Source organism: Amphibalanus amphitrite, unplaced genomic scaffold (genome assembly GCF_019059575.1).
Source record: "Amphibalanus amphitrite isolate SeventyFive unplaced genomic scaffold, NRLGWU_Aamphi_draft 001090F_arrow, whole genome shotgun sequence".
Taxonomy (NCBI): Eukaryota; Metazoa; Arthropoda; class Thecostraca; order Balanomorpha; family Balanidae; genus Amphibalanus; species Amphibalanus amphitrite.
This window is the reverse complement of record NW_024882584.1, coordinates 70001-97022: the sequence shown is the minus strand read 5'-3', so window position 1 is coordinate 97022 and position 27022 is coordinate 70001. Positions and strand designations below refer to the sequence as shown.

Genomic DNA, 27022 nt, shown 5'->3' with positions numbered 1-27022 from the left:
TTTGTCAGACTTGCTTACAGTTAGGTTTCAATGGACCATTTTTAGACATTGCTAGATGGGTAGATTAACCTAAGGCAGTAGTTCACTAGCTGGCTTTTGCATCGCATCTTCATTACATACACTCTCAGGTAACCAATGCGTCTGAACGTGAGGACCTTTGCCTCTTCTCCCTTTCCTGCTCTACTTCTCCCTCTGCTTCAGGGACGTAGCCAAGGGGGGGGGGTACGGGGGCCATGGCCCCCCTGAAGGCGAAAATAAAATAAAATTTAATGTAAAATAAAAGATAACAACAGCTCCACCACACTCCCAAAAAAGTGGGACAAATCCGAGGTATTTTCCTTTTTGGAGGGGTACGACACTAGACCGCGACCTGTGGCCTCTCCCTGAGCAAAATCCTGGCTACGTGCCTGCTCTGCTTTCCGTCCTTTCTCCCGCTCCCTGTTTTTATTTTTCTGGTATATCTTTCCCTCTTCTCTTCCCCTCTCTCTCCCTCCCTCTCCCTCCCCCTCTCCACCGTCCGCAGCCGGCCGTCTCGGAGCTCTCGGCCGCGCTCCCTGGGGCTCCGTCCGGCGGCTGGGTCTGTCTCCGTCAGCCCGGAGGCGTCTCCCTCATTAATGAGACGCGCGGGAGTCATTAGGGAGGAAGCGCCGCTCTGGAATCCCCCGCGGCCTGTCCTCGTTTTATTCACACGCACTGTGGCTTTATTACGAGATGATTCACACTTTGTGCGGAGATAAGAGTGCCGAGAAGCCGGTTCTACATTCCAGTGACGCAGTTGTTCACGGGGGTGTGTGTGTAAGGTGGCCATTTCAAGGTGGTTCGGTTAGTTATCGTCATTATTTGCCGGTATTCGTGTCGAGCAATAGTTTTCGATAATGGTGTGCGGTGATTTGCTGTAAACATTGAAGTCACAGGCTACCTTTTAGAAATCAACTTGCGAATCGTTACGTAAAGATGCATTGGTTAATCGCGAAGCAAATGAAGATGTTATGTAAAGGCTAAAAACGTTTTTCTTTAAGTGATAAAACGCTGAAGCTCGTTAGAAGATTTGCATTACTTTTTGTAACGTCACTACGATTTTTGTTTGAAACGTTGAAGCTCATTATACATGACTTTTTGTAACGTGGCCACTATCTTTGCTCATCGACTTATGAATTTCCTACAAAAACGTTTTGTAAAACCGTTTAAAGATGTGCTTACATAACTCGCCGCTGATATTGATCATACCCATTCAAGACAAAATTTTCTATTTCTGTCCCTCGCCCACACATGGCTCCCTTTCGGTCTTGCGTGTTTTTCAGTGACCTCATGTGACGTCTGTCGGCAGGTGACACCGGCAAACCATGTGGGGTCGACTACGAGCTGAAAACGTTCGTTGGAGACCACTCGGACGACAAGGCACACAAAAGGTGAGCGCTGCCTCAGAGCTGGGATCCCAGCTGCATTCCTAGTGCCGCCCCATGACTTTCACACCGGCCTGCACGACTCACATTTCTCCGTTCCGTCGTTTGGTTTCATTCTGTGCGACCTACCTCACCCCGTACCCCAGTGCCCTGGCCGGTATGCTATCATTACTGCTTTCACAGCTGTGTGGAGTGCTGTCCTGACCCAGCGGCTGCGCCCGGGGGCTGCGGGGGTGTCAGCGGGATGTCCGCCATAACGGTCCCACCGGTAATGTCTCGCTGACCCCTGCGGCGTCCCGACTGCCCCGTTAATGAGCCGGATCCACGCACAGTACCGAGGGCCGTGCCCTCTGGGCGTGTTCTGGGAAAAGGAGCTTCAGCGCAAGAGGAGCGACGAGGGCTGGAAATGTTCGACGGTATTGCTGTTGGAGAATGAAAAGTTTGGGATGGGGATTACTTCGATGAATTTCGTTTTCATATCGGAGTTGTTAGTTTTACTTATTTTGAAGCCTGACATTAGCTGGTGTTTTCGGTTTTCCATTGATTGGGTTATACATGGTACATTTTCCCTCGGCGTCTCAGCACGGACGCTGAATACTGGACAGTATGGATACCAGGGCTGCGTAAGCCTCATATTGGGCTATCTTCCGGTTTCGTCGTGACGTTTGCAACATCTCTGGTCATTAGGCTGTTTTTTTTCTTTAGCATCGCTGGCCCTTTCACAGCTCCCTCCTCCTTGATAGTGAATCAGCTCAGTTCCAGTATTCAGTCCGTGCTCCTGATCACCGTAATGATATCAGGCCCGGGGCGACGGCAGGACAGCTACCGTGCAGCCCGAGCGCGGCCAAGAGCACTACGACGCTCGGCCGAAGAGCACGTGCGGCCGCCGCGTGCCACCCTCGTTGCCTATGCATGGGCGTCGGTAGGGCTGGCGGCCGGCCGGCCACGTGGGACGTGCCGGCTGCTCCCCTGGTGACTCAGGCCGGGTGGACGGCCGGACGGTTTAGGTGGCGATCCGACCGGCATAGCGTGCCACCGGTACACGCTGATGGTTCGCGAACAGCGGCTTCTGACGCTCCTGTTTTGACCGGCCGTGAGGTGCGACTCGAGTGATGGGGTGCCGGCGGCAGCGGTCGTTACGGTTGGACCCCGTTTCGACGAACGTGTTGGCTGGTAAATGGTTTGTAACGGGGTGGATTACCGAATCGAACTGGCAAATGATGAAGTAGGTATTAGTTGGCTAAATGCAGGCAAGTCTCTGAATGCAGGCTGGCGGACATTTGGTGTGTTAGTCGAATACGGAATAAGTAAGATAAACTGATCTTTACATAAAGAGCGCTTGAAGAACGTTTTCATCTTTATTAGCATGTCTGTGGTTCAATAAGCTGACGGGACTACCTCACATATTCTTTAAATGGTACGATTATCGTCGCAGTATTTCAGCCAAAGAGTTACAGTTCTACGTCGCAATGTCCCTTCTGTTTGACCTGTCAAGTCAATGTAAGACAGCACCGCTGTTACAAGTACGTGAGTGTGACGATGTTTTATTTGCCGCGAATGCATGAGCAAATGAATTGACCTTGCAAACAGATGTTGCACTGAACGTCGCCTGCTAACCCGTTTGCAATGCGCATTTATTTTTCTCTTGTATCTGTCGTAATCGCTACATTGTCGTTTGTAAGTTGTCAACGTGCTAAGACTTCCCGACCTCAATAGACCCACTCCTGCAGACGTTGATGCTGTAAACCGAGGACAGTATAAAGGCCTGGCTACACTATGCGTTTTCTGCGTGCGTTTTTGCAGGTTTGCGTGTTTTGCGTAATATCGTTCTAGGAAAAAAGTTATAAACTATATAATTTTTACTTTGGTTATATACAAAAGCTAATATAACTCTTATGTAACTAAAATTTAAGGTGAAAAACATCACAAAAACGTAATATCCATCTTTTTTTTCTAGAACGATATCACGCAAAACACGCAAACACGCAAAAAACGCACGAAGAAAACGCATAGTGTAGCCAGGCCTTAACCCGGCACCGCCTGGGCTATTTCCGTACCCACGACAGCCTGGGGGGGGTCGGATCCGACCCCCCCCCTGTTATCTCGAGAACCAATGGTCGTATCGAGCCCCGCGAGGCGGCGTTCGAAAGGTCTCTACGAGACCTTCCCAAAGCACTCTTAAGATTTTAAGATTGAGGTCAACTTTCGGGTCAAGGTCAGGTCAAAGGTCAAATTCAGGGGTTTTGCATGAATCGGCTTACGGACAGCGGAATCGATAGCTGCTGCTCGAAACTCACCAAAAATGACCTCAAAGGCCTAGTGAAGGTACCATGTGCGTATAGGGGTCATACTAGGTACAGGTCAAGGTCAGGTCAGGTCACGAAAGGTCACGGTTTTCACTTTCTGCTACATGGGCGTGCGACACATGTTTTATGGCTTATTTTTCACGCCGAATCCGTTGGTAATGGTTATATGTGACCCCAAGTCACTGTGCTGGTGATAAGTGTGCATTGAAAGCATAAAAAATCGTTTATACTATACATAACTAAACGAGGGCTAAGAAAAAAAGGTCATTTTTTCAACTTTTTATTTTTGACATAAAAATGCACTTTTCTAAACGAGTTTCGTCCCAGGAATCTAGTGGTGCCATTTGTTTTCACATGCGATGTTCAGAAGTGCCTCTAATTCACGAAAATGCTTATGACGTCACCATGCCCTATGCATGTTGGAACCATTTTTTACAATTTGGGGGTCAAAAATCAAGATAGAAAGTTGAAATTTGGGGCATCTAATGTTCTAATAGAGCTCTACAACATATATTCCGGTTTTTTGGAAATTCCCAAAATTTTGGATTTTATTAGCTGTTTTCCAAAAAGTATAAATTTTTGAATTTTTAGGGGTGAAAAACGCATTTTATGGAAAATCCGAGATAGCCATTTTAAAGAACTCGTTGAGCTGCGTCTTTTGATGTCCTTAATTTGCAATTTGCTTCAAACCCTGATTTTTGGCGATTTTTTTAACATTTACCACTTTTTGACTAAAAACGCCATGTAGTTACATCACTAAAATCGATATATATCAAAAAAAATTTGGAAATTTTTTCTTAAAAATTGCACAGGAGACGTAAAATTGATGGGGGAGAAGGTATGCCAAGTTTCAAGTAGATAGCGAAAGTGATTCATGAGTTATTCAAGAAAAACGGAGGGGGGGGGTCGGATCCGACCCCCCCCCCCCCAGGCGGTCGCGGGTTAAGAATAAGACAGCTGCACGAGAGCACCTACTAACCCTCGCCACGGGATCGCCCATTGCCCCTGCGTAATGTTAAAGTTTCTGTCGGAAGGTGCACGCTACCCGTCACCAGTCACCGCTCTTTGGTGCCGCGGCGCGCATTTCGAGCCTTCTCAGAGGTGGCGAGTTGCGCCCGTTTGTGCGGCGAGCTCCTTCTGTTCACTCATCTGTCTAACCGAATTCGTCAGTGACAAAGACTCGTACCTCCTTCCGTCGTCCGTTCATCTGTCCATCTGCCCGACTGTCATGAACCCGACGGTATAACGCGGACACCCCACCGTCAGCTAGCGGCGCAGGGGTCTCGCCGAATTCAGTAGCGTGCTTCCGTCCGTCTATCCCCCGTCCACCGATCCGACTACCACGAACTCAGCAATGTGATGGCGACACCCGGTCGGCAGCTGGCGGCGCCGTGACCGACAGTTCGACGAACCGACGGTATACATGCCGCCGTTCTCGGTGCAGTCGCTAGTCGGCAGCGGCGGGAGCAATGTTCGCAAAGAAAACACCGGGTAATCCTATTTTCTCTCTATAATCTTCCCATTGCTAGGCACTGTCCCAGCAGCTGGTGGCCTCGGTGGCAACTGTAGTTAACATGTTTTGACATCTGCGGTGGTATATTTTGTGGTGATTGCTGGCGAAGTCAGCGGAAAACTGGCGGTTATAAGAGACATGTATGACTACTGAGTAGCTCCTGAAGCTCCGTCGAATCTCAGCCGCCACGCTGATTAACTTTTGATGGATGGTTCGCTGATGGATTATCTGGGCTTGGACTTCTGTTTGCACTGGCGATCCTCACGTTATCCCACGCCGCACCTCATTAGCATCCAGAACTGGGAAGGTGGAGTCGACAGCGCCGTGTTCAGGTGGTTCTTAGACACCCGCTGTCCGGTCCATCTCCGGAGCTGCTGTCTTTCGCCGCTGATAGCAGCTCGGTGACGTGTATGTCGAACTGTGAATGACATTCATTGATGTGAGGATTTTGCATACGTGCGCACTGCGCAGAAGTGGTGGTGGTGAGGATAGTAGATTGATGGTCTCTCCCTCGCCTGCTTTTCCATCATATCCTGCTGCTACCATTCCCTGCGTCGCCTTGTCTTTATTCCTTCCTCATGTTAACGATCGCTAACGATCAGTGCGACACTTCGTGACGGCCAGTGGCGGCCTGAGGTGTCGATTCGAAGAGGTGTCGCCGCCGTGTCTCGTGCAGCCGGCGTCGGTCGCGTGCCGCAGCTGATGTCTGGACGCCTGTGTCAACTCTAGCTCGGTGTCGCCGTCGCCGGGTTCGATGGCACCTTTGGCGTGACTTGAGGTCCCCGCGGCCGTGGCTGCCGGATTGGGGGAAGGGGGAGTCGGTCTGCTATGACGGAACGCGTGGGCCGATACCAACCGTATGGGCCAGCCGTTTGAGCGGCCAGAAACGAGAAAATGGCCCATACCAGCCAACTCGGCTCAAAGCTTTGCTCAGCTGACGTCCGGTATTAGGAGTTTAACGGGTTGTAAAACTACCAGGCTGAACAGAATTGGAAAACTGCCAACAGCACGCCAAGGTGAGGCGTTGGGTATTGGGAGGAATGCCGAATGGGTTGGTTTCACCTCACATTGCTAGTCACATGCCTCACGTGCACATTTTGCCAATGGTAACTAGTACCTGCCGCGTAGATTCAAACAGCTTGAAGACATAAATAATTTAGCAATGGGCGCGAATGACTGCCCAGTGCACAGCTCGAGCTTTTGAAACCCTAATAATCACCGACCATTTTAGCTATTGCAGTATTGCACGCAGCAAAAGATACAATTAATTGATCCTTGAAACGAGGAGCCACATACCTCATATTTGCTTCGAATAATAGCACTTGGTGAAGTTTGCAAAAATGCATGACGACCGCAAGCTCAACGTCTTGTTGTAGGTGGATTATCGCGACTGCTGGTCGGATTAGCAACGAAGAATGCCTCCGCGAATTAAGGGAGGCTACTTACGTGTCCAGTGATATATTACCCCGTGATCAGCAAGGACAAGCCGTAATGATGGTTTGTGTTGACGTCGCTGAAAGTTTTGCCGGTTTGGGCGTCGTTTTTCGGTGTTCTGTGATAGCTGAAATGGCTAACGGTTTATTGCATTTTTCACAAATCCGCAGATCGTTGCTCAATTTTCAACGGTTTCGCTTTGGGACTGGCTTTGATTGTACAGCCCTCAGCAGACTGCGTGGTAGATATTCTTTTTTCGACAAAACCGATAATAAATCAAAGGCTATGTTATCAGTCGGTCGGAACTCACTGCAAATAGATGCGCCATGCTCCACGCCTTCGATTGGGTCTATTACTAAACAAAGTATACGCCTTATGTGGTAACAAAATGCAAGTTCGTTTTGGGGGCAAATATAAACTTTTGGGTTTTGTTGCAAAACTAGATGGAAATTGAATACGATGATAATGCCAATCTAAGGTGTGGAGTCTCACGCGTCTTGCTGTTACGATTTCCGAGTGACCGATAGCATAGTTTTCGCGTTTATCTCAGTTTTATCGAAAAAAAAAGAATACCTACCACGCAGTTCGCAGAAGGCTGTACTCCATCAGACCAAACTGAATGGTGTTTGTACTGCCTTTTCTGTAAATTGGCTTTCAGAAATAATTCCGAGCGTCAACATGAAAATTACTTAATTTATTGGCCGTGTAAACATGATAAAAGTAGTGTTGTAGTTGTAGATGATAGCACTGCCTACTTTTGATTGCGACCATGGTGTATCTCAGCATTAGATATATAATTTTGTTTCATTGCACTTAAGTTATTGTTTATAGCTGCGGCTGTTTCTCCTTACCTTGAAAACTTCTTAGAACGTTTTAATAATCAGTAGAAGAGTTATGAGGTCGTCTGTTATTTTCTTCACAACCTAAGCCAACGACTGATTTACATTTCAACGCACGCTCGATGACAACGCCACAGTTGTTTTGTGATTTGGCTAAGCTTTGTTCCATTTGAGCTGGCCTTGTTCGGTAACGCCGCTTTTGCTTCAACTTCAATTGTCGCGTCGGTGGAGGGTGAAGTTATCAGAGTTCAGCACCACTCCAACCATTCTCCGAATTCATCCTCCATTCGCCATCCCATTGCCGATAATCATCCACCCTGCACCCACTGCAGACAGCAGTCCTCTCTCCCAACTGCCACCATCCTTCTCTCTTCACCACCCTCCATTCTCCACTCTCCACTCTTCGCCACTCTCCACAATCCTCCACTCCATCCTCCACTCTCCTCCACTCCACTCTTAACTCTCCACTCCACTCACCCCTCGCTCGCCGGTCGCCGGTCGATGCAGCCAGGCGCAGCTCGCTAGGTAATTGTGCTCAGCCCGCCGCCAGTCCCGTTGGTGGAGACTACGCACCTGCCACCTCCTATAGGTACGCCGACACGGGGCAACTGGGACAATCGACGCTATTGACCTAGGTCGGGCGGAAAACATGGAGGTGGCATAAAGAATTACAGTTATGGCTCGTTAGGTCGCGTTACGTCTTATTCTTCACTTTGTTCGATCAGTCACTCTGTCAGTGGTCCTGGCCGTGGCCAGTTGCGTTTTGGTTTATATCTTGGTCGTTGCCTTTTGGGCTTATATCGTCCAACCTTTTTCAATGAAAGCTCATTGACTCTTGAGAATTGCTGGCATTTAAATGGCAGGGATTAGGATCACTACAGCTGACACAGCCATTTCGCGCCCCGCGGAATGTCGTACATTTAAAGCCAGATGAAGTTCGGGATGGCGCTCTGTTTCAATGTAACCGTGGTGCAATTTGTTCGAACTATCGTCGACGCATTGAGTATGAAATGGCACAGGGTGTGCCGGTCGGTGTTATCGCCGCCTACCTCTGGCTTGTTGTCTCCAAACTGCTCGTGCCTCTTACCCCGTGTGGGTCAAATACTGGCACGACAACGGCGGTGGGCAGATATGACCCGCTCGCCGGCGACACTTTCAGTGTTATCAGCTGCAACGGCGTGCCGCAGGCGCCGGGAATGGTCGCAATGATCGTTACCGCGCAAGATTGCTGTTGGTTCGGGACTCGCCAGCGCTGTGGATTGGTGTTTGTGAAACTCGCCGCTCTGAATCGATCTTGAAATGGGGTGGTGACAACAGCACTAACCTGGGTTAACCCGACCGGCACAGTGGTCGCGCGGCAGTGGAATTGTGCTGTTTTTCACCAAATTGTGATTGAATCCGGGATGGTGTTGTTGGTTTGTCAGATAGATTGCAAGTGATGAAAGGGAAAGCGGTGTCAGTTATCGGACCTGTAGTTTATGATTTATTTCAATTCCTGTTCTTATTGATACGTGACACACGTTGATCAAACGTTGTCTTATTTCAAAATCGTCAAATAGAAAAAAATTAAAGCTCTTGCTATTCCATAAAAATTATATCCGGCGATACTGTTGATAGGAAATGTCATGGTTATAAAGCTATTTATTCATTTGACAGCTGATTACAATGGGAAAAGAACGCAGTGCTACGGTACGGCAGCGTGCTTTAGTATCCAAGCCTTATAAATAATTAGCACTTATTTTATACCATATTCTGGTAGGATAGCTTGACGGAAGGGGAACTTGCTTGACTTTCGTGATCGTGATGTAACGTGGTCTCTCGGCACCGTCTCCCGGAACCACTTAGCTGACACGTTAGCAGCCGCCGGAACCGGGTGTGTTATGTTTCCGTCTGTGACTAAGCTGCTTTCATATGCGGCTGGCGGCGCCACCTGACCCGCTGAGCCGCCCTCCACGGCGAATGCCGGCCGCCTGCTAAGTAGTTATCGATCATCGGTGGCCGGTGCGGGCTGCGACTCGGCGGCGGCCCGTCCCGGCGCGCGGCGGCACTCACGCTGAGTCCCCCGGAGGACGCCATTGTCGGCCCGTCTGTCCGGGCGGGAGTGCAGTTTGCGCCGCCGCCGCTGGAGTCTCATTGATCGGCACACTGTCTCTGAGGAGAGTGGGGGTGGGCCTAATCAGATCGGAGCCCCCCCCCCCCCCCATCGCCTCCGGGCCCCGCCGCTGGTTCGACCCGACCGGTGTCTATATCGGTACCGGTGTCGGCGAGGTGGGTGTATCGGTCGGTGACGGTCAATGGTGCTGGCCGGATGAGGTAGCGGCAGCTACAGGTGGCCCGTGAGCACTCTGAAATCCCAACCCGACGCTTGGACCGGAATATTAAACACTTACGGAGTTCTTGTATACCCTTAGCGTGGGTGGAAGCTTTACGTCGCCTATAGCTTATTTCCCGAACCTCTCGATTGCGGCAACCGATCCATATATACCGTCCTGCTTGTCTGGCATCATTCAGCCGGAAAGATCCGGGCTTTAAAGGGCACTGCTGACGCATGTCTGGGGCCGACCGAGCGCCGGTCTTCTGACGACCTTCAGTGACCTTGGAGGCTGACCTGGTGACCTGCTGTCGCGACAGTCCCGATCGGAGTCATGCTTCACTGGAAGCCGATGCGGGCGGGTTATTCCAGCCCGCATCCGCGCCCCCATGCCGTGGGCGGCTGTGGCGATCTGCCCCTAACGGAAGGAGGGTAGATACTCTGACCGGAGGCCTGGTCGGCTGATACCGCCCGGCTGGGTGTCATAGATGGCATCCTGCATCCGGGATTGCATGGTTCGGCTCGCCTGGCGTGGCAGGGCGGCGCTGGATATGTCTCGAATGGCGCAGTTAGCCGTGTAATGATGCAATGTCAGTAAGCGGATGATGTGTGTTTGAGGGAACCTATGCTTTTGAAGTAATGAATACTTGGAGTAGCTTCTTGCTTGTCATCGGCTCAGGTGGACTTTATTAATGTCATTATTCGGTAGCGGTCCTCACTCCTCAGGAATTTGTGTTCTGTTGGAATGTTTCAGTATTGCCAAGTGTGCATCTCAGCTGTGAACCTCTAATTTCTAAACCCTTTACTGTAATCACGTTCAAGGGCGGATCTAGGGGAACGTTTTGGGGGGGGTCACCAGTCGGCCGACATGCCAGGTCTGATGAATGAATTCTGACGACCGGGGGGGGGGGGGGTAGGGAGCGAGTATGTCGAGATCAAATGACATTTGATCTTCGTCGTTTCTGAGTTGAAGTTTTATCGTAAGTCACTCGGCTCAGTAGTTTTAGTTAGTGAAACCCACCTATAGAGGAGCGTCGCCACGGATTTTTTTACTGGGGGGGGGGGGGGGCGGATCGACCGACTTAAAAACCCAGAAGTAGTAGATATAGTTACCTCACTTATGCATTAGTCTAATGCCCAATGCATTAGTAGCATACAGTCACGATCTCTCTTATTGACCTGTGTATGAATCGGCGGCGCGAAGCGCCGCAAAAATTTGAAAAAAGTTGTCAAAACACAGCTCTAAAACACAAATATTACAACCCTTTTAGCATGCTAGTACAAGCCGGAGTTCCTTCACAGTGCACATATGAATTCCGATTCAATTTGACACGGTTGGTGTTATTACAGTCACGATCTCTCTTATTGATTGGTGTATAAATCGGCGGCGCGAAGCGCCGAGAACATTTGCAAAAGAATGTGTCAAAACACAGCTCCGCTCCAAAACACAAATTTTACCACCCTTTTAGCATGGCAGTACAAGCCGGAGTTTCTTCACAGTACACATATGAATTCTGATTCAATTTGACACGGTTGGTTTATGTAATTACAGTCACGATTTCATATTGACCTGTACGTATGTACATGAATCGGCGGCGCGAAGCGCCGCGAAAAATTTGCAAAAACATTTGTCAAAACACAGAGGGGGTCTCCTCTCTACAGAGGACCACCGATCTCTACTGCGGGCCTCCTCTTTTCACAGGGCCTCTTAACTACAGAAGGCTTCCTCTCTACAGAGGGCTTCCTCTCTACTGAGGGTCTCTCCCTTTCAGAGGGCCTCCTTTACAGAGGACCTCCTCTCTTCAAAGAGCCAGAGGACCTCATCTCTGCAAAGGGCTTCCTCTCTTCAGAGGGCCTCTTCTCTACAGAGAGCCTCCTTTCTTCAGAGGGCCTTCTCTCTACAGCGGGTCTCCTCTCTTCAGAGGGCCTTCTGCATTCAGGCGGTCTCCTTTCCACAGAGGGTCTCCTCTACAGAGGGCCTCCTACCTACTGAGGAGTCAGAGGGGCCGACACAGACACTAGCGGTTATTCACTGGAGGCCCCAGGAAGTAAGAAGGGCCCTAGCTGTCAGGCTGGTCAGAGTGCCCTGAATGTCCTGACGTGATTTTTGGGATTCCCGTGAATTTCTTTCGCCTCCGACGTGATTTTGACCTGCCAGGGCCCAGGGGCACTAAAAATAAAACAAACAAAATAAAAAAATGGAAATAGGACATCACCAAAATTAAGTGGCCGAAATCCGTTGAGTTTTTAATTTTGCGTATAGGTAGGGGCACCACGAATTAAATTCATGACCATCCCCTTGGAGTTTTCCTGGATCATCCCCTGGTGCTCGCACGGTTGAGACAAAAATGAGTAAGATTCTGGCCTTCAATACGCCTTTTCACGCAACACGATCCAGAAAAACAAAGGTATTAGCTCAGAAGTGTTTGACATGTGATTTTGAGCATGCAAGACGGCGTCTATAGCGCATTTAGGTCTTCGGCTTTTGGGGGGGGTCAAATGACCCTCTCAGACCTTTTGGGGGGGGTCATGACCCCGTGGACCCCCCCCAGGATCCGCCACTGATCACGTTGCTGTTAGCTAATTTTGTTTCGTTTCGGGGCGCCGTCTGGCGTGGAGAGCAGCTAATGCATCAGACAAACAACATCTGACATTACTGACAAGAGATGGCGCTGGCTGCGAACGCCTGCAGGTATGCTGTACCGCATAGCACACCGCTCGGCATTCAGGCTAGGTGCATTGACGCAACTTCTCTGCTTATTGGAACGTCAACCAAGTCTTTTGCAGTAGAGGAGTGAGAAGTAATAAAGACCGTGAAGCTGGTAATAACAAGTAATGGACAAGTAATGGTTCGGGTCTTCTGACAGGAACGACCCCCGCAATAGCCTGACAGGCTCCTTTCAGTAGACGTGTAGTGTAGCAGTGGCGTTTGTGAGTCCTCTGGCCACTGTCTGGCAACTCTCTGCGTCTGGCCCTGCACGAAGGGAGGAGGGTTTGGGAGGGGGCTCGAGCGGCAGGGCGTGGTCTTATGCCGCGCGGCTCGTTTGATCTCCGGCCGACGGTGGCAGCAGCAGGTGACCTTGACCTTTGGACGAGACGGTGAGGGTGGCGGCGGGACGGCTGGGCCGGGCGGAGGAGCTTTATTTCAGAAGTGTCTGCCACTGATCGTCTGAAATTGGTACCGCTGGCGACAAGTCGCGGTTTGTCGGGGTAGTCACAGACGCTGATCCGGTCTGCCGGGTGAAAGGAAATGGAACTGTCTCAAACAGAAATCACATTGAAACGAATGGGGAGATGTGGTCCGATTGAAATATGGGCTTGAAATTGATGAAAGAGATGACTTTGTTGGTCATTTTTTTTTTAGATGTGTTAGTGAATGCCGTTAGACATTATTGATGATGCTCATTTGCATAATCTACATATGTATTTATCAGTGTTTTGAGTGTGGTGCTGGCTCTGTTTGCTATCCCAAGGAAGTTTTTTCGAATCATATGCCTACCTACATTTCGGTGTCGCTGGGTTTTCTTGGCATCAAGGTTTCCTGTTCGCTCCGAAACTGATTGGTTCCCGGCATAAGAGGCTTACCTCGCTTCAGACTCTGCTCAGAGCGCAGACTGCGGGAGTTGAAAATGCCAAGAAAATTACCGAGGATTATATCATGGAGTGTCAGCTCAGGCCTCAGGAATTCCTCGGGCGACATTCTGAGGCTCTCCTAAAAGACGCTGATTTTATGTCGATGGGTATTGGGTTGTTTGTGGAAGATATTGTGGTAATTGCGAAATTAGTGTGTGTAAAATCAGAGACGGAAAATCTGCAGAATTCCCTCTCCCCCAGGCATTTGGAAATTGGACCTCAATGTGACATTTATTGCAGCATGTGTAGCGCTTACTTTCGCTATTTTCTCGAAGGATTTCATGAAGTCCCTTAGACTGAAAGCATGTACCATTTGTTTTCATGACACGGTGTTAGAGGGATTGAGAGTCAAAATGACATATTTACTTATGCTTAAATGTTCTCAGATTGTCAAATGTAGCGAAATGTCCTCCTTTGCCTAACTTTGGTCCGTCAATTGTCTCTGATAAAGCTGTTTTGCACCGGCCTTAATTACTCTCTCTTCAGAGTCCTTTGAGTTGGACCATTATGGAGTTTCATTCCTAGCGATTTGTTGTTCGCTTTTTATGGCATTAATTGTAACCGATGAATGTTTCCGATGGGCAAACAAGTATTTGCAGACTTTCTACTTTTGTGTACCTAACTTAGCCGCCTCGACCGCCGACGTCTCAATCTGCCAGATCTCAGATCTGAGTCGCTTCCGCCGGCCCCAGCATCTCCAGCCGTTCGGGCCAGGCACTGATGGAGGAGGCATGGTGCAGCGCCTTATTTATGTCTGCCCACTAACAAAGTCCCATGAATAACATGCGGGCAGTTCTTCTGAATGTCTAATAAGGTCCAGATGAATGTCTTCATCTGGATCGGCTTGCGGCATTCAGTCCGCTGTTGATATCCCGTCTCCATGGCAACTGCAAGCCACCTGAGCTGGCGCATTAGTGCCCGGCGGCTACCTGAGCTAGAGCCTCTTTATAGTATCGCGTTCTCGTCAGTATCGAGCCAAATATGCCCTACTGCTCCCGGCCTCAGCTAATCGGGAGTTTCTCGGACCAGCCGGGCAGCTGGAATTAGGGGTGGGTCCGCTCGATATGCTCCGCCGCACCGACAAACATCGTGATTGGGGCGCTACGAAAGTGGGGAACGAGAATCGAATGAATTCTGACGAGGTGGTGGAAAAATGGTCGGGAACAAGGACTTTGATAGCGAATAGCTGTTTGACCATGCTGACCACGCTGATTGCTCTGGGAATGTCTGACTTTTTGAACGATTGAATAGTTTGGCCGTGGCAGTGGTAGCTAAATCTAGCAACGGATTATGTGACCAGATTTGGGCACCTTCCCGACCGTTACCGCGTCAGGAGCGGTCTCAGATCTGACGAGGAGGCGGTTAGCTCGCGCCCGCCGCCTATAGACAGGACGGTCCGCCCTGCACTGCACGGCTCCGCGGGCTTCCATGAAGTGTTGATATTCTCGGGGGCTGGACGGTCGACGGGGCTCCCGTGTCTGACCTTTACCGTCGTCGGAACGGCCGGGCTCATAGCGTGCTGCTGACGCATCAGCGAACCATACTGAGGGAGAACCTTACCGTCTCGCCAGCAGACTCATAGCTGCTGGTGTTCCGCTTGTTCAGGCGTTTTGAGTGACTTTGGCATAGTAACAAAAGTATTCATCCCTTTTTATTAGGACCAGCGCGGCGGTAGAAAGACATTGTTTGCAAAATTGTTAATTTTTGTCTGTTTTGGGTTCAAATTTAGATACTAGGCTTTAGTTATGTTTTTAATCCTTTTTTGCTTTTTGTGTTTTGGTAGTTTAGGATAACCAAATAACATCCTTTTTGCTTCCGATTTGGTCACACCATCTGGATCGATGTTTGTGTCTGCAGTGGCCCGGGATGCTGAACTTGAGTTCTGATTTAACGAGTCCCGAAGTCCATTAAAAGTTCCCAAGTCGTGGGTCTCAAGTGCGAACTCTACTCCTCGAAGGTCTGTTTTTCCCATTGAAGAGGCAGTTTGAGACTGCGCCCTAGACGCTGTTTTTGCCAGCAGCGCTTCGGCAAACCTGTCTCTAATGCACTGAACCATGCATCCGGCTCTGCGATTTATACGCTTCCATAATGTCCCTGGCTTGTGCATAAACCTGCTGACTCGTCAAAGTGCGGAATACTGTCGCTATTTCCGTGGCGTCGGTGGCTTCCCTACCAGCCCAGCCACTCACTTTAGGGCGTATGAGGTGGCTCCGCGTCTGACGTGGCTAGCCTAGGGCCAGCATGTTCTAAACAGCCGGCTGAAGTGTTCGATAGCCTACATGAGCTGAACTTCCCCCCCCCCCCCCAAAAAAAAATATCATAAACGGCGCGTATGATCTTGATTGTCGAATTCGTCGTCTGGCCTGTGGCTTTGTAACGACGGAGCAGCTGATCGCTGTGCCCTGTCCGGACATAATTGGGCCGTCGTCGTCGTGTTTACTGGTCGCTCACTGCTCATTGGAGTGGCACTGACCTGTCGGTTCGGTGGCCCGCACTACTGGCCGGCTCAGCGGACAGTGATGGGATGATGGCGGGTGATTGGGACCGCTGACTCGACCCAGCACAGCTCAGCAGCCTGACGCACCAAGCGCTCGGCTGGTGCCTTCGGTAAACTTAGCGTCTCTGCTGAGTGTTATAGGTAGCTTAAATCGCTTCAGTTTCTTTCTGTGAATCACATTATGCGTGTTTGTCTACTCATTCAGAAATCAAGTTTCTGTCAGTACTGCTGCATGTGGTGTTTTGTACTTCTGTGTTAATGACATTGCCAGTTATCAGCAGCTCAGTTGATTGTCCAGCGTAACCAAGCCATCGCTCTGTGACCTCCGAGCTCAGCAATATTAAAAGTCTGGGCCTCTCAGACCACATTTTCGGCCATCCCTGACGCTGGTTTCCGGACTGACTGAGTGAAATTGTGGTGCTGAGAGCCGCTGAAGATATCGGCCCGGCTGTGAAGAGAGCTCGTTCCACTGAGGACCGCCGGACGGCCGACTCTATTTACCGGACCTTCAGCGGAGAGCCGGACTCCCGGGCTGGTCCGCTGGGTGCCGCTAACGCCAGTCGACTGCCTGAGAATGGCTGCTTTGGCAGTTCACGGCGTCCTCATGCGAATCGCCTCTGGTGGCGAGGGAACAGCGCCGCCGGGACGGTCACGTGGGAAACTGTCGGGGCGTTTTAGGGGAGCTATTCGGGACTTTATTGGAAATTCTGGTGGAGTTCAATGGTGGATTCCGGAAAATGGCGAGTTTAGAGCTAATGAATGGCGTATGTTCCTGTGAACTTCCTGTTTGATGAGTTCCCTGGTGATGAATCCTCTGGCCTTGCTTCATTTTCTCTGATGGAAGCTGTCTTCGTTCATTGTCAAAACCCTCAGATGTCTGCCTGCCACTGAATGGGACGCCTACCGCCACTCTTCAGTCAGTTCTGCCGCACATAACTCAGCCCCGGACCACTCTTGCCACACAATACCACACGATGCCAGCTTTGGCTCGGATGGTTCGGGCAGCTGTCGCTGATGAAACTGGATGGAAGAACGACCACTATCCCTGCCAAATGTCGGACATTGTATTCGTCGGGCGCAACTGGTCATCGTGCGGTCACTACTCAGCTCTGGGTGGTTTCCTTGGAATAACATATGATGGCCCTAGGAGCTCCGATTTATCCGAATTTCTAGTGTATTGGCGCAACTGATAATGTTGAAGCGCTTTTCATGTAAATATTTATTTGCGGTGAATTGACCCAAACGTATCTTCTGCTGTTTTATCGGAATGAAATCAGAGGACAACCCATGATGCGTTTCTCGATACCTGGACTGACCGACCATGTCGGACGAGATGTTGCGTCGTGGGGCACTGGGTTTACCAGTTGGGCAGTACGATGGATCACCGCAGACACCGGCCGGCGGTGGCGGGTCTCGTCGGCTGGCCACGGCCCGAGCACTGACAAACGACCCAACTGCAGATCCGGCTGGTCGGGAGACGACCTTTCGACGACCTTCCGCAGACCCTGCCGGATCTTGGGCGTCCTCAGACGACTCCCTCTGCCCAGAGCTGTGTCCTCTGCCCCGACCTGCCCCCTCTGCCCCGAGCTCCCCCTCTTATCTTAGCTTCTTCTTCTGCCCCGAGCTGCTCCCCTGATCCCAGCTCTTTCATCTGCCGTCTCTCCCTCCCTCTACCTAAGCTCTTTCTTTCTCTTACCCAAGCTCTCTTTCCTTTCCCTCTGACCCGAGCCCCCAACTCACCCCCTCTCCCCGAGCTGCTCTGCTCTCCATCCGGCGTACTCCACCCTATGTCGGGTCGGTGCTCACCAGCAGCCCTGAAAACTCGGTCACCAAACTTTGGCCAACCGTCCGGCCGAATACTATCGAAATCGTTTGAAATTTATGTGCATCTGCTGGGAAGTTGGCAGGAGCGGCCCCGGGCGTCTCCTGGGGCACGCTACCGACCTTCTGAAGCTGCCCTCTCCGTCCGGGTCAGGGGGAATGACGGAGCGGCGGGGGCCGTCAGATACCCGGTCAGGTGTCCCGGGGGTCTGCTGAACCGAGCGTCGACCGGGACCTGACCGGTGAGCTGGTGCGACTCACCCGCTCACCGAGGGAGAGAGAGAGAGAGAGAGAGAGAGAGAGAGAGAGAGAGAGAGAGAGAGAGAGAGAGAGAGAGAGAGAGAGAGAGAGAGAGAGAGAGAGAGAAGAGAGAGAGATAGAAGAGAGATAGAGGGGGAGAGAGACGCGCCCTTGTGAAGCTGCACGGTAGCTGTGACTTTGAGCGGAAGTGGAGTTTAGGAAGACGGTTTCGAAGCTCTTCCGCGGTAGTTTGAAGCAGCCCTGCGTGCTTGGATCTCCTGAGTTGGCCGGTGATTGACGACGCCGGGGATCACCCGCACGCGTAACTGGATTACCAACCTGTGGCAGTACCGGTGAGCTAGACGCGCGCGCGCAACTGCCGAATAACAAACAAGTCTGCGTGTGACTGTACGGCTGCGGCGGCGCCGGGCGGCTGGCTGGCTCTCATTAGGGAGATTGGTGGCGGAGGGGAAGGGACGGGTAGCCGCTGGAGAGGGGACCGTGGGGTCGATCGGACGGGCGGAGGCGAGCTACCGAGAGTGCCGCTGGGGGTAGTTCTGGGTCACCCGGGGCACGCCCCCTCAGCCACCCGCGACATGCTCCCTCAGTCACCCGCGACATGCCGTCGTCTCTTCGACTGTGGGTAATCATTTTCACCTTGCAGGTCACTCACGAAACCCTCTGTATCAGGATTGAGTACTGACCAGTCTTCAACTGAAGCATTTTATTCAATGTGATTTATCATTGACTGTCCTTGATTGCAATCTCTGCTCCAAGAACCAGACATGTGCTTGGATCCGAGAGCTGGATCTATGATCTCAGTGGATCTCTCGACAAAATAGGGGGGTTGGATCTATGATCCGAGTGGATCTCTCGACAAAATTCAGGGGTTGGATCTATGATCCGCATGGATCTCTCGACAAAATTTAGGGGTCGGATCTATGATCTCTGTGGATCCAGCGGGCAAAAATTTGTGGAGGACCTATGATCTGTATGGATCTCACGACAACATGTAGCCAATGAAACCCTTATCCTACATAACTATACACCTTACAGTGCAATACAATTGAGAATTATCACTTGTGGACATGGTTATTGGTTAAGACCACTTGTAATCATTAGGTATCATCATTCAATTTGAATTTAAATAAACAACATTTGTACTACATTTAAAATAAACCAAGAACATGCATATTGCTACTTTTTGTGACCAATTGTAACTTTTTCATGACAGCACTGATGACAATCTTATCAACAAGCTACAGCCACTTAAATTCAATGAACAAACAGTACAGACAGATGCAGTGGCAGCAGGGCACTGCAGATTTTCATTTTGGTCCCATCCTTTCCATGCAACGCCAGTAGGGCTAATGTTAAAATGCCAAAATCTATGGGGGGCACTGCACCCTGGTGCCACCCCCCCCCCCCCCCCCTGTTCTTCCGCCTATGGACAGACGTTAGGAAATCAAACCTGGAAGCCAAATAGGTCAGTTTTGTTAAAAATAATCCAGCAATCCACTTCTGCCAGGGATGAAATCCCAATCCAGAATGTTCGTATGAGCTATTAGTATGCGCAACACAATTTCGATTTAGTAAGAATAGCAACCAGCCTCTAATACTTTCCTAATAAAACTACAAGTTCAAAAATGGCATCAACTTCTTCAGATTACCTACTTTTGGCATCGTGCTTGATCGTGCCACGTGTGGTGCCATGTGCTGTGCTTTTGTTATGAGAGAGCCTCCCAAAAAAAGACAAACGAAATTCACAGCTCACGTTTTGGTAATATGGTTTTATTAGGTCATTATCGTTTGACCAATGAAAAATCTTAATTTGACTAAAACCGTAATGATTCCAAAAGATTCCCCGTAATAGGCCCTTTAAACTAATGACGTAAGATATTGTTATTCTTTTGAAAAGTGAATAAAATAAAGATGCAAGGCGAACACCGCTCAGGGTCATATAATACCGTTTCAGCTTACGTTTACGTCATTAAATTTAACGCTACAAAGATGATATTCACAATCTTACCATAAAATTATGTGAGGCAGAAAAAATGAACATTCTTTTAGAAAAAAACTCCAGACTTTTGAATTTCCAGTTTGATTTTTTATTTATTTTCATTAAACTCGAAGGTAGAACGCCTAGCTCATTTGTTATTTGAAATGACGTCACGAGTTCTATTTAGATACTGAATAATCATTTTACGGTAAATATCCAAGGCCATTACAATTTATATTTCGCTTCCCATCGCTTCCGCACGATGTTGAATATTTCTATACTTTTGTTTATATCTCAGTTTATTTTATCAAATATTTCTTTCAATAGATTGAAATACCTCTACCTAACCAAGCCACATGTGTCAGTATCATCTTTTATTGTTTATCAATCAATTGTGGTAGCTGGAAACTGGAAAGCCTCATGGTTGTCTAATGCAAGATTGTCTTATCAATATCATTATGTAGATTCTAACATGAATTGTGATGTGGTAGGTACCTAGTTATGTATTGTTCATTAGTCATTACTTTGACTTACCTCTATGTTAATTGTTAATGCAAACTTTTTTGTTGGTATGTGAACTGTGAACAATCTTCATGTCACTCAATTCTCTCAAGTTGTGACCGTCATGAGCCTCCTTTATTTTGTATTCTGTATAATGTAACTGGATGCCTTTACTAATATGGCCTTTGTATAAGATTGTTTGTTTCTAACCATACTTTGGTATTCATAACTTCTTATGAAAGAAAGTTGTTAACATTTTGAGCACCTATGAGCTATGATCCCAATGGATCTCACGACAAAATTGGAGAGCCAGATCTATGATCCGAGTGGATCTAGCGACAAAATTGAAGGGTCAGATCTATGATCTCAGTAGATCTCTCGACAAAATTGAGGGGTTGGATCTATGATCTGAATGGATCTCGGATCGGGATCCATGGGATCGGATCTCAGATCCATTTTTCCGGATCCAAGCACATGTCTGCCAAGAACCTCACACGTTTTGACCAACATACACGGAGCACGATTTCCAATTTAACTTCCTCCTCCTCCATTCGGAGCGACAGATCGGCAGCCTCCTCACCTCAGTCGACCCAGAGACTGGGTGGCATATATAGGCACCTCGCCTTTTCGCAGTCACTCCATTGGAGTGGGCCTGCGACCGAGCCACTCTCACACTCGACTGAAGCCCGACCGGGCCGGGCCGTGGTAGGGTATGTCGTCACCGGCACCGGATCTGCGTCACTGGGTCCCTGTCAGTGCCGGAATTAACGTGAACCCCGTCCGGACAATGGCACCTAATGGGCTGAATGGGCTCAATGGCTCTGTTGAGCTCGTGTGTTTCACTGGGTTGGTGGGTTGATGGGTTGATTTACTTGCTCAGAGACAGGTAAACGGCTTCCTGTGTCTGGTTAGCTGTGATCACCGGATGATTGTCCACGACTGGGTGCTGTATTCCTGTCTGATATTCTCAAGAATAACAACTTACTTAACCTGACGGACATCCTGCCGGACAATGCGATGCGACTGAAGCATATCATGCCGGGAAATAACTGTACCATATGCGTCAGTGGACCGGTTTTAAAAGTTGAGCTTTGAAACATAACTCACAGTCTCATGTTTTGCCGGCATATCAGTGCTATCGCGATCACATCTGATCCACGCTGAACGGGGTTGTGCCCAAAACCGGACCGCCAACTCCGTTAGAAGGTCGAAACAGGGGCGTTCCACGACAAATCGACAAGTGCCCTGCACCCTCATATTTTATTTTTTGCTTAAAATTGGTCTAATGGGTTGTGATGGGCGGGGAAGCCAGCTGTGGGAAGGATTTTTTTCTTCGAACAACGGTTTCCGAGATATAGCCTCGGGCAATTCCTGGATGTCGCGCTGCAACCCTATGTTTGGCGGCCTATAACTCAAAAACTATTGATTTTCTACGATTAAAACCTGATATGGTTCAACTCACAATCAACCAACAAACATTTTGGCTATATCGGATTTTCAATTTTTGAAAATTTTGATCACGTGACCTTTTGACCTATTTTTCGAAGAGTGACCTTGATATTTTCCCCACTGAAAAATGCAATTTTGTCTGATGACGATTATAGCCTTATCAATTGTCATTCATATGCGAAAATAAAAAAAGTGGATATCGCCCTGCATTGACCTCAGGTCAGGTCATTTTTATGACCTGTCCATTATTACGAGCGGGAGTGACAACGAGATCTCGAGAATAAAGCAAGATAGCGACAAGCGGTAAACGGTGCAGGGTACAAATGGATAAGGTCTATAATTTTAACTGAGGTCATTTTCAGGTCAGGTCAAAGATGACGTCACAGGAGCAAAAAGGAAGTCAAAATTGCGGCACTACATATATATGAAGTTTTTCTCGAATAACTTTCAAGGTATCCCAGCTAGGAACAAACTAATATCACCATCGTGATCCTCTCGTCGATCCGCATCGAAACATATGTATGTTGACCTCGAAAGGTCGAAAGGTCAAAAGTTGACCCTAGGTCACGTGACCTAAGGTCAACTTTTGACCTTTCAATTTTTCGAGGTCAACATACATATGTTTCGATGCGGATCGACGAGAGGATCACGATGGTGCTATTAGTTTGCTCCTAGCTGGGATACCTTGAATGTTATTCGAGAAAAACTTCATATATTTAATGCCGCAATTTTGACTTCCTTTTTGCTCCTGTGACGTCATCTTTGACCTCACCTGAAAATGACCTGAATAAAAATTATAGACCTTATCCGTGTGTACCCTGCACCGTTTACCGCTTGTCGCTATCTTGCTTTATTCTCGAGATCTCGCTGTCGCTCCCGCTCGTCACGTGACCGAAGGTCAACTTTTGAACTTTCGACCTTTCGAGGTCAACATACATATATTTCGATGCGGATCGACGAGAGGATCACGATGGTGCTATTAGTTTGTTCCTAGCTGGGATACCTTGAAAGTTATTCTAGAAAAACTTCATATATATGTAGTGCCGCAATTTTGACTTCCTTATTGCTCCTGTGTCGTCATCTTTGACCTGACCTGAAAATGACCTCAGTAAAAATTATAGACCTTATCCATTTGTACCCTTCACCGTTTATCGCTTGTCGCTATCTTGTTTTATTCTCGAGATCTCGCTGTCGCTCCCGCTCGTAATAATGGACAGGTCATAAAAATGACCTGACCTGAGGTCAACGCAGGGCGATATCCACTTTTTTTTATTTTCGCATATGAATGACAATTGATAAGGCTTTAATCGTCATCAGACAAAATTGCAACTTTCAGTGGGGAAAATATCAAGGTCACTCTTCGAAAAATAGGTCAAAAGGTCACGTGATCAAAATTTTCAAAAATTGAAAATCCGAGATAGCCAAAATGTTTGTTGGCTGATTGTGAGTTGAACCATATAAAGTTTTTATCGTAGAAAACCAATAGTTTCTGAGTTATAGGCCGCCAAACATGGGGCTGCAGCGCGACCTGCTGGAATTGCCCGAGGCTATATCTCGGAAACCGTTGTTCGAAGAAAAAAATCCTTGCCACAGCTGGCTTCCCCGCCCATCACAACCCCTTACACCAGTTTTCAACGAAAAATAAAATATGAGGGTGCAAATTTAATTTTTTATTTGTCGATTTGTCGTGGAACGCCCCAACATCGTTTCTTCTTGTGTGGAGTATGGCACAACTCCACTCTATTCGCGATCCGGATCGTGTATTGAATGCTGCTCACTGGCTATTACTGACATGGATGGCGTTTAAACAACACCTTTTTATCATCTACTCGAGATTTTAATGTGGACATTACGATAAGCACCACTTGAAGGTGCTGAACTTGACGTCAGAACAGTCTTCATTCTCGTGTAAATAAGACAGGTGGCATGACTGCCTCCCATTATAGTTACTGGGTGTCGCACGACATGTCTAGGGACGGTCGATACAATATGTGAAGTAGGTGTCAAGTCGTTATGAAGCGTTTAGTTGAGAGCATCGTCGCTTCAGTAGTACGATGCCATTCTGATATGCGAATGTGGTACTGTCAGCGTGCTACGAAGTTGTGCTGAGCATTTGCAAAGTAGTCACAACAGTGCTCATGTATTTATAGCTGACTACCACTGTGAAGTGTCGGCATTACTCATGTGATAGATGGACCTGTGCTGTGTGCCTGTGTGACTTCAGTTTAGACGGCAATTTGTCATAGCCAAGTGTCTACAATGTCTATAGCTGAACATGAAAAATGCAAAATGACTTATGGCGGTTATGCATCATGTCTCTCAAAACAATTCTTTAAAGTGGCCCGAACTTTGGTGATATAATGTGACGTGATGGGTCATCAGTTCACCCCGCAGCTATTTGTTGCCCATATTAGTCCTTCACCATGTGGTCCTTGTAATGCTCGCCACCCCAGTTGCTGCCCTCCCAGCCGACTAACTCCTTCCCGTCTTTGCCCACAGGAACTCCGTAAGGTTAGCCATCCGGAAGATAATGTACGCGCCGTCCAAGCCCGGCGAGCAGCCCTCTGTGGAGACCAGCAAGGAGTTCATGATGTCGCCCAACAAGCTACACCTGGAGGCGTCTCTCGACAAGGATATCTACTACCACGGAGAGCCCATCAACGTCAATGTGCACGTGCAGAACAACAGCAGCAAGACTATGAAGAAAATCCGCGTGTCAGGTGCGTATCGGTCGGGTGGTGGGTGTTGGTAGGCTTGGGTGGGGTGGGAGAATGAGTGAGATGCTTTGCTGTCTTGGTTCTAGACTGGTGACGGTTACGTAAGCTCATCGGGTATGTATGTCGGTTTTGCATGTTGTCTCTTATTCATGACTGCTATAAATGGCAAAAACATTGGGTGGGGGGTACCTAATGGTCATGTGGAGAATAGTGATGGTGCGTGACGAACGTCCCTCCCTGTTCCCTGGGCGAGATGTACTGCGCTCCACGGTCATACCCTGAGCCCACTGTCTGCCCTCAGTCTGATATGTACCTGTTGATTCTAGCCAGTCGGCTGTACTTCTGGCCGAGACAGCTCGTAGCCTCATAGAATCTCTTCTCCAACCCCAGTCCTTGGCCAGTGTTGCCGTCAGTGTCTAGCATCGTTACCTATACCATGATGGTGTGCGCTGAGGGTAGCAACACAGCTCGCTCATGTCCTTCCCTTTCCTCGCACCAAGCTCTAAGGACGCGCCGCATCGCGCGTCGGAGCGTCGGTGTGAGGTCATTGCGCCATGGCAGTGTTAAATGTCCCATTTCGGAGGCCGACCGCCGACGTAATCTTGCCCAGGCGCTCCCAAGGGTGTCGTGAAGCAGCGGTGGCATCGGCGGTGGCGTGGTGGTGGCGACGGTGGTTTAGCTGGGGGGGGGGGGGGGGGTCGAGGTGGCGGTATCGCCCTCACTACGACGTGTTGATGTTGCTAATAGTGGTTGGATTGGAAAGGTCATTTCGTTGATATGGGGTTTGACGTTTGTTGCATGTTTGTGTCAAGCTTCGTGTTTGTTTCATATGTATAATAGGTGTGTTTTGGTGTCTCCTTATTTTGGAAGTGCTTAGAGCTTACCGCAGGCACGTTGACCATAACAATGTTCAGGTGTGACTGCATAGTGCACAGGGACCACAGGGTGCTGCTTCTTTCACACATCGCATAAGCACTGCTTATGTGCTCCTGCTTAAGTGTTGAGCACTGCTTATGTGTTGTCATTTTGTGTGGAATATGAGTACGCCGCTGATTAAACAAACAAACAAAGGGCTTCAGTTATATCACACTGGAAACGCTGGGCCACAATATGATCGCTAAGCCCTTGAGCTGCTTTTCGTGTGTTGATTTTACCGAAATGCAGCCCCTGTTTGTCGTTCTAGATGATAGCTTTACTGTAGAGCTAGTTTTAGCAGAAATATACTCAGCTTTGGCCTCAGCTTGAGTTTCAGAGTTCATGGAATGAAAGAAATCAACCGGCCTTGGACGATCAAACTGAATCGTTCCTAAACACTTGAGGGCTTAGCGTAAGCTGATGGTCCGCCTTCTCAGTCCTGTTTATTTTGAGATCATTGTCACGTTTGCCCACGTCTGCCTTTGAAGTTGGCGAGGCTATCGCGTGGGGTCTCTTCTGACCTGTCCTTTGTTGCCAACGCTCTGCTTGTTTGGTGTGCCTGATGGTGATGCATCAAATCCAAACATTGTAAGTCATTGTGACTGTCATTGCCTACCTGTTTGAGTCACATTTACGACGATGTGCTTGATTTGAATCTCACTTGGCCTGTTACTGTGGTTTCGGTCTGTTACCTCGATGGCGGTTTTACCCCTGACGCCAGTTTTGCCTAGCCTCCCTTCTGACGCTGTGTAATGTGTGTCTGATTTCAGTTTACACTAGCATCCCGTTGTGACGCTGTGCGGTGTGTGTCTGATTACAGTGTTCTGACGCTCTGTGGTGTGTGTCTGATCACACTTTTACCTAACATCCCTGTCTGACGCTGAGCCATGTTGCGTCTGATTGCAGTTCGCCAGTTTGCCGATATCTGTCTGTTCTCGACGGCGCAGTACAAGTGTTCTGTCGCAGAAGTGGAATCAGAGTGAGTATTCTGACCACTTCTTGGTCGGTCATCCCCTACCCAAGTCATCGCCGTCAAAATCGGTCGGTCGACCGGTCAGTCATAGTCGCCACCAGCTCTTGTTTGTTTCTGTTCAACTCCAATATGACTGCAATTTACTGAAGCCAGCTCAAATGCCACGATAGTTCATTGAATTCGTTGCACGATGCTGGCGCCCAGCCTGCCGACCCTTTCGCTGATTACCCGCAAAACAGCACAAAAACAGCGTTCAATACCACTGCCATCCTATCTCGATTGGCGCCGGTCGCCGGTCCGCTGTGGCTTCCTGTGCACGACTTTTGGTCGATGCGGTTCGCCCGGTCGGCTGCGGGGAAGTGCTCAGTGCTGGATACTCAGTAAGCGTGTCGGTAACGGTGGGCGCTGTTGTGCCGGTTGCCCGGGAGATCTGTCGTTTGTGCCAGTTGCCATGGCAACAACAGCTTTGAC

General features: G+C 49.0%; 1 protein-coding gene across 3 annotated transcripts in view; it reads left to right on the top strand.

Moving 5' to 3' along the window:
- LOC122370012 (beta-arrestin-1-like) overlaps positions 1-27022 on the top strand; it is a 100026-nt gene that overhangs the window by 58422 nt on the left and 14582 nt on the right. For all 3 annotated transcript variants that reach the window (XM_043345233.1, XM_043345232.1, XM_043345234.1), the window contains exons 6-8: positions 1328-1409; positions 24446-24666; positions 26485-26557. In XM_043345233.1, the coding sequence (XP_043201168.1) occupies positions 1328-1409; positions 24446-24666; positions 26485-26557 (376 nt within the window). The remainder of the gene's footprint in view (positions 1-1327; positions 1410-24445; positions 24667-26484; positions 26558-27022) is intronic.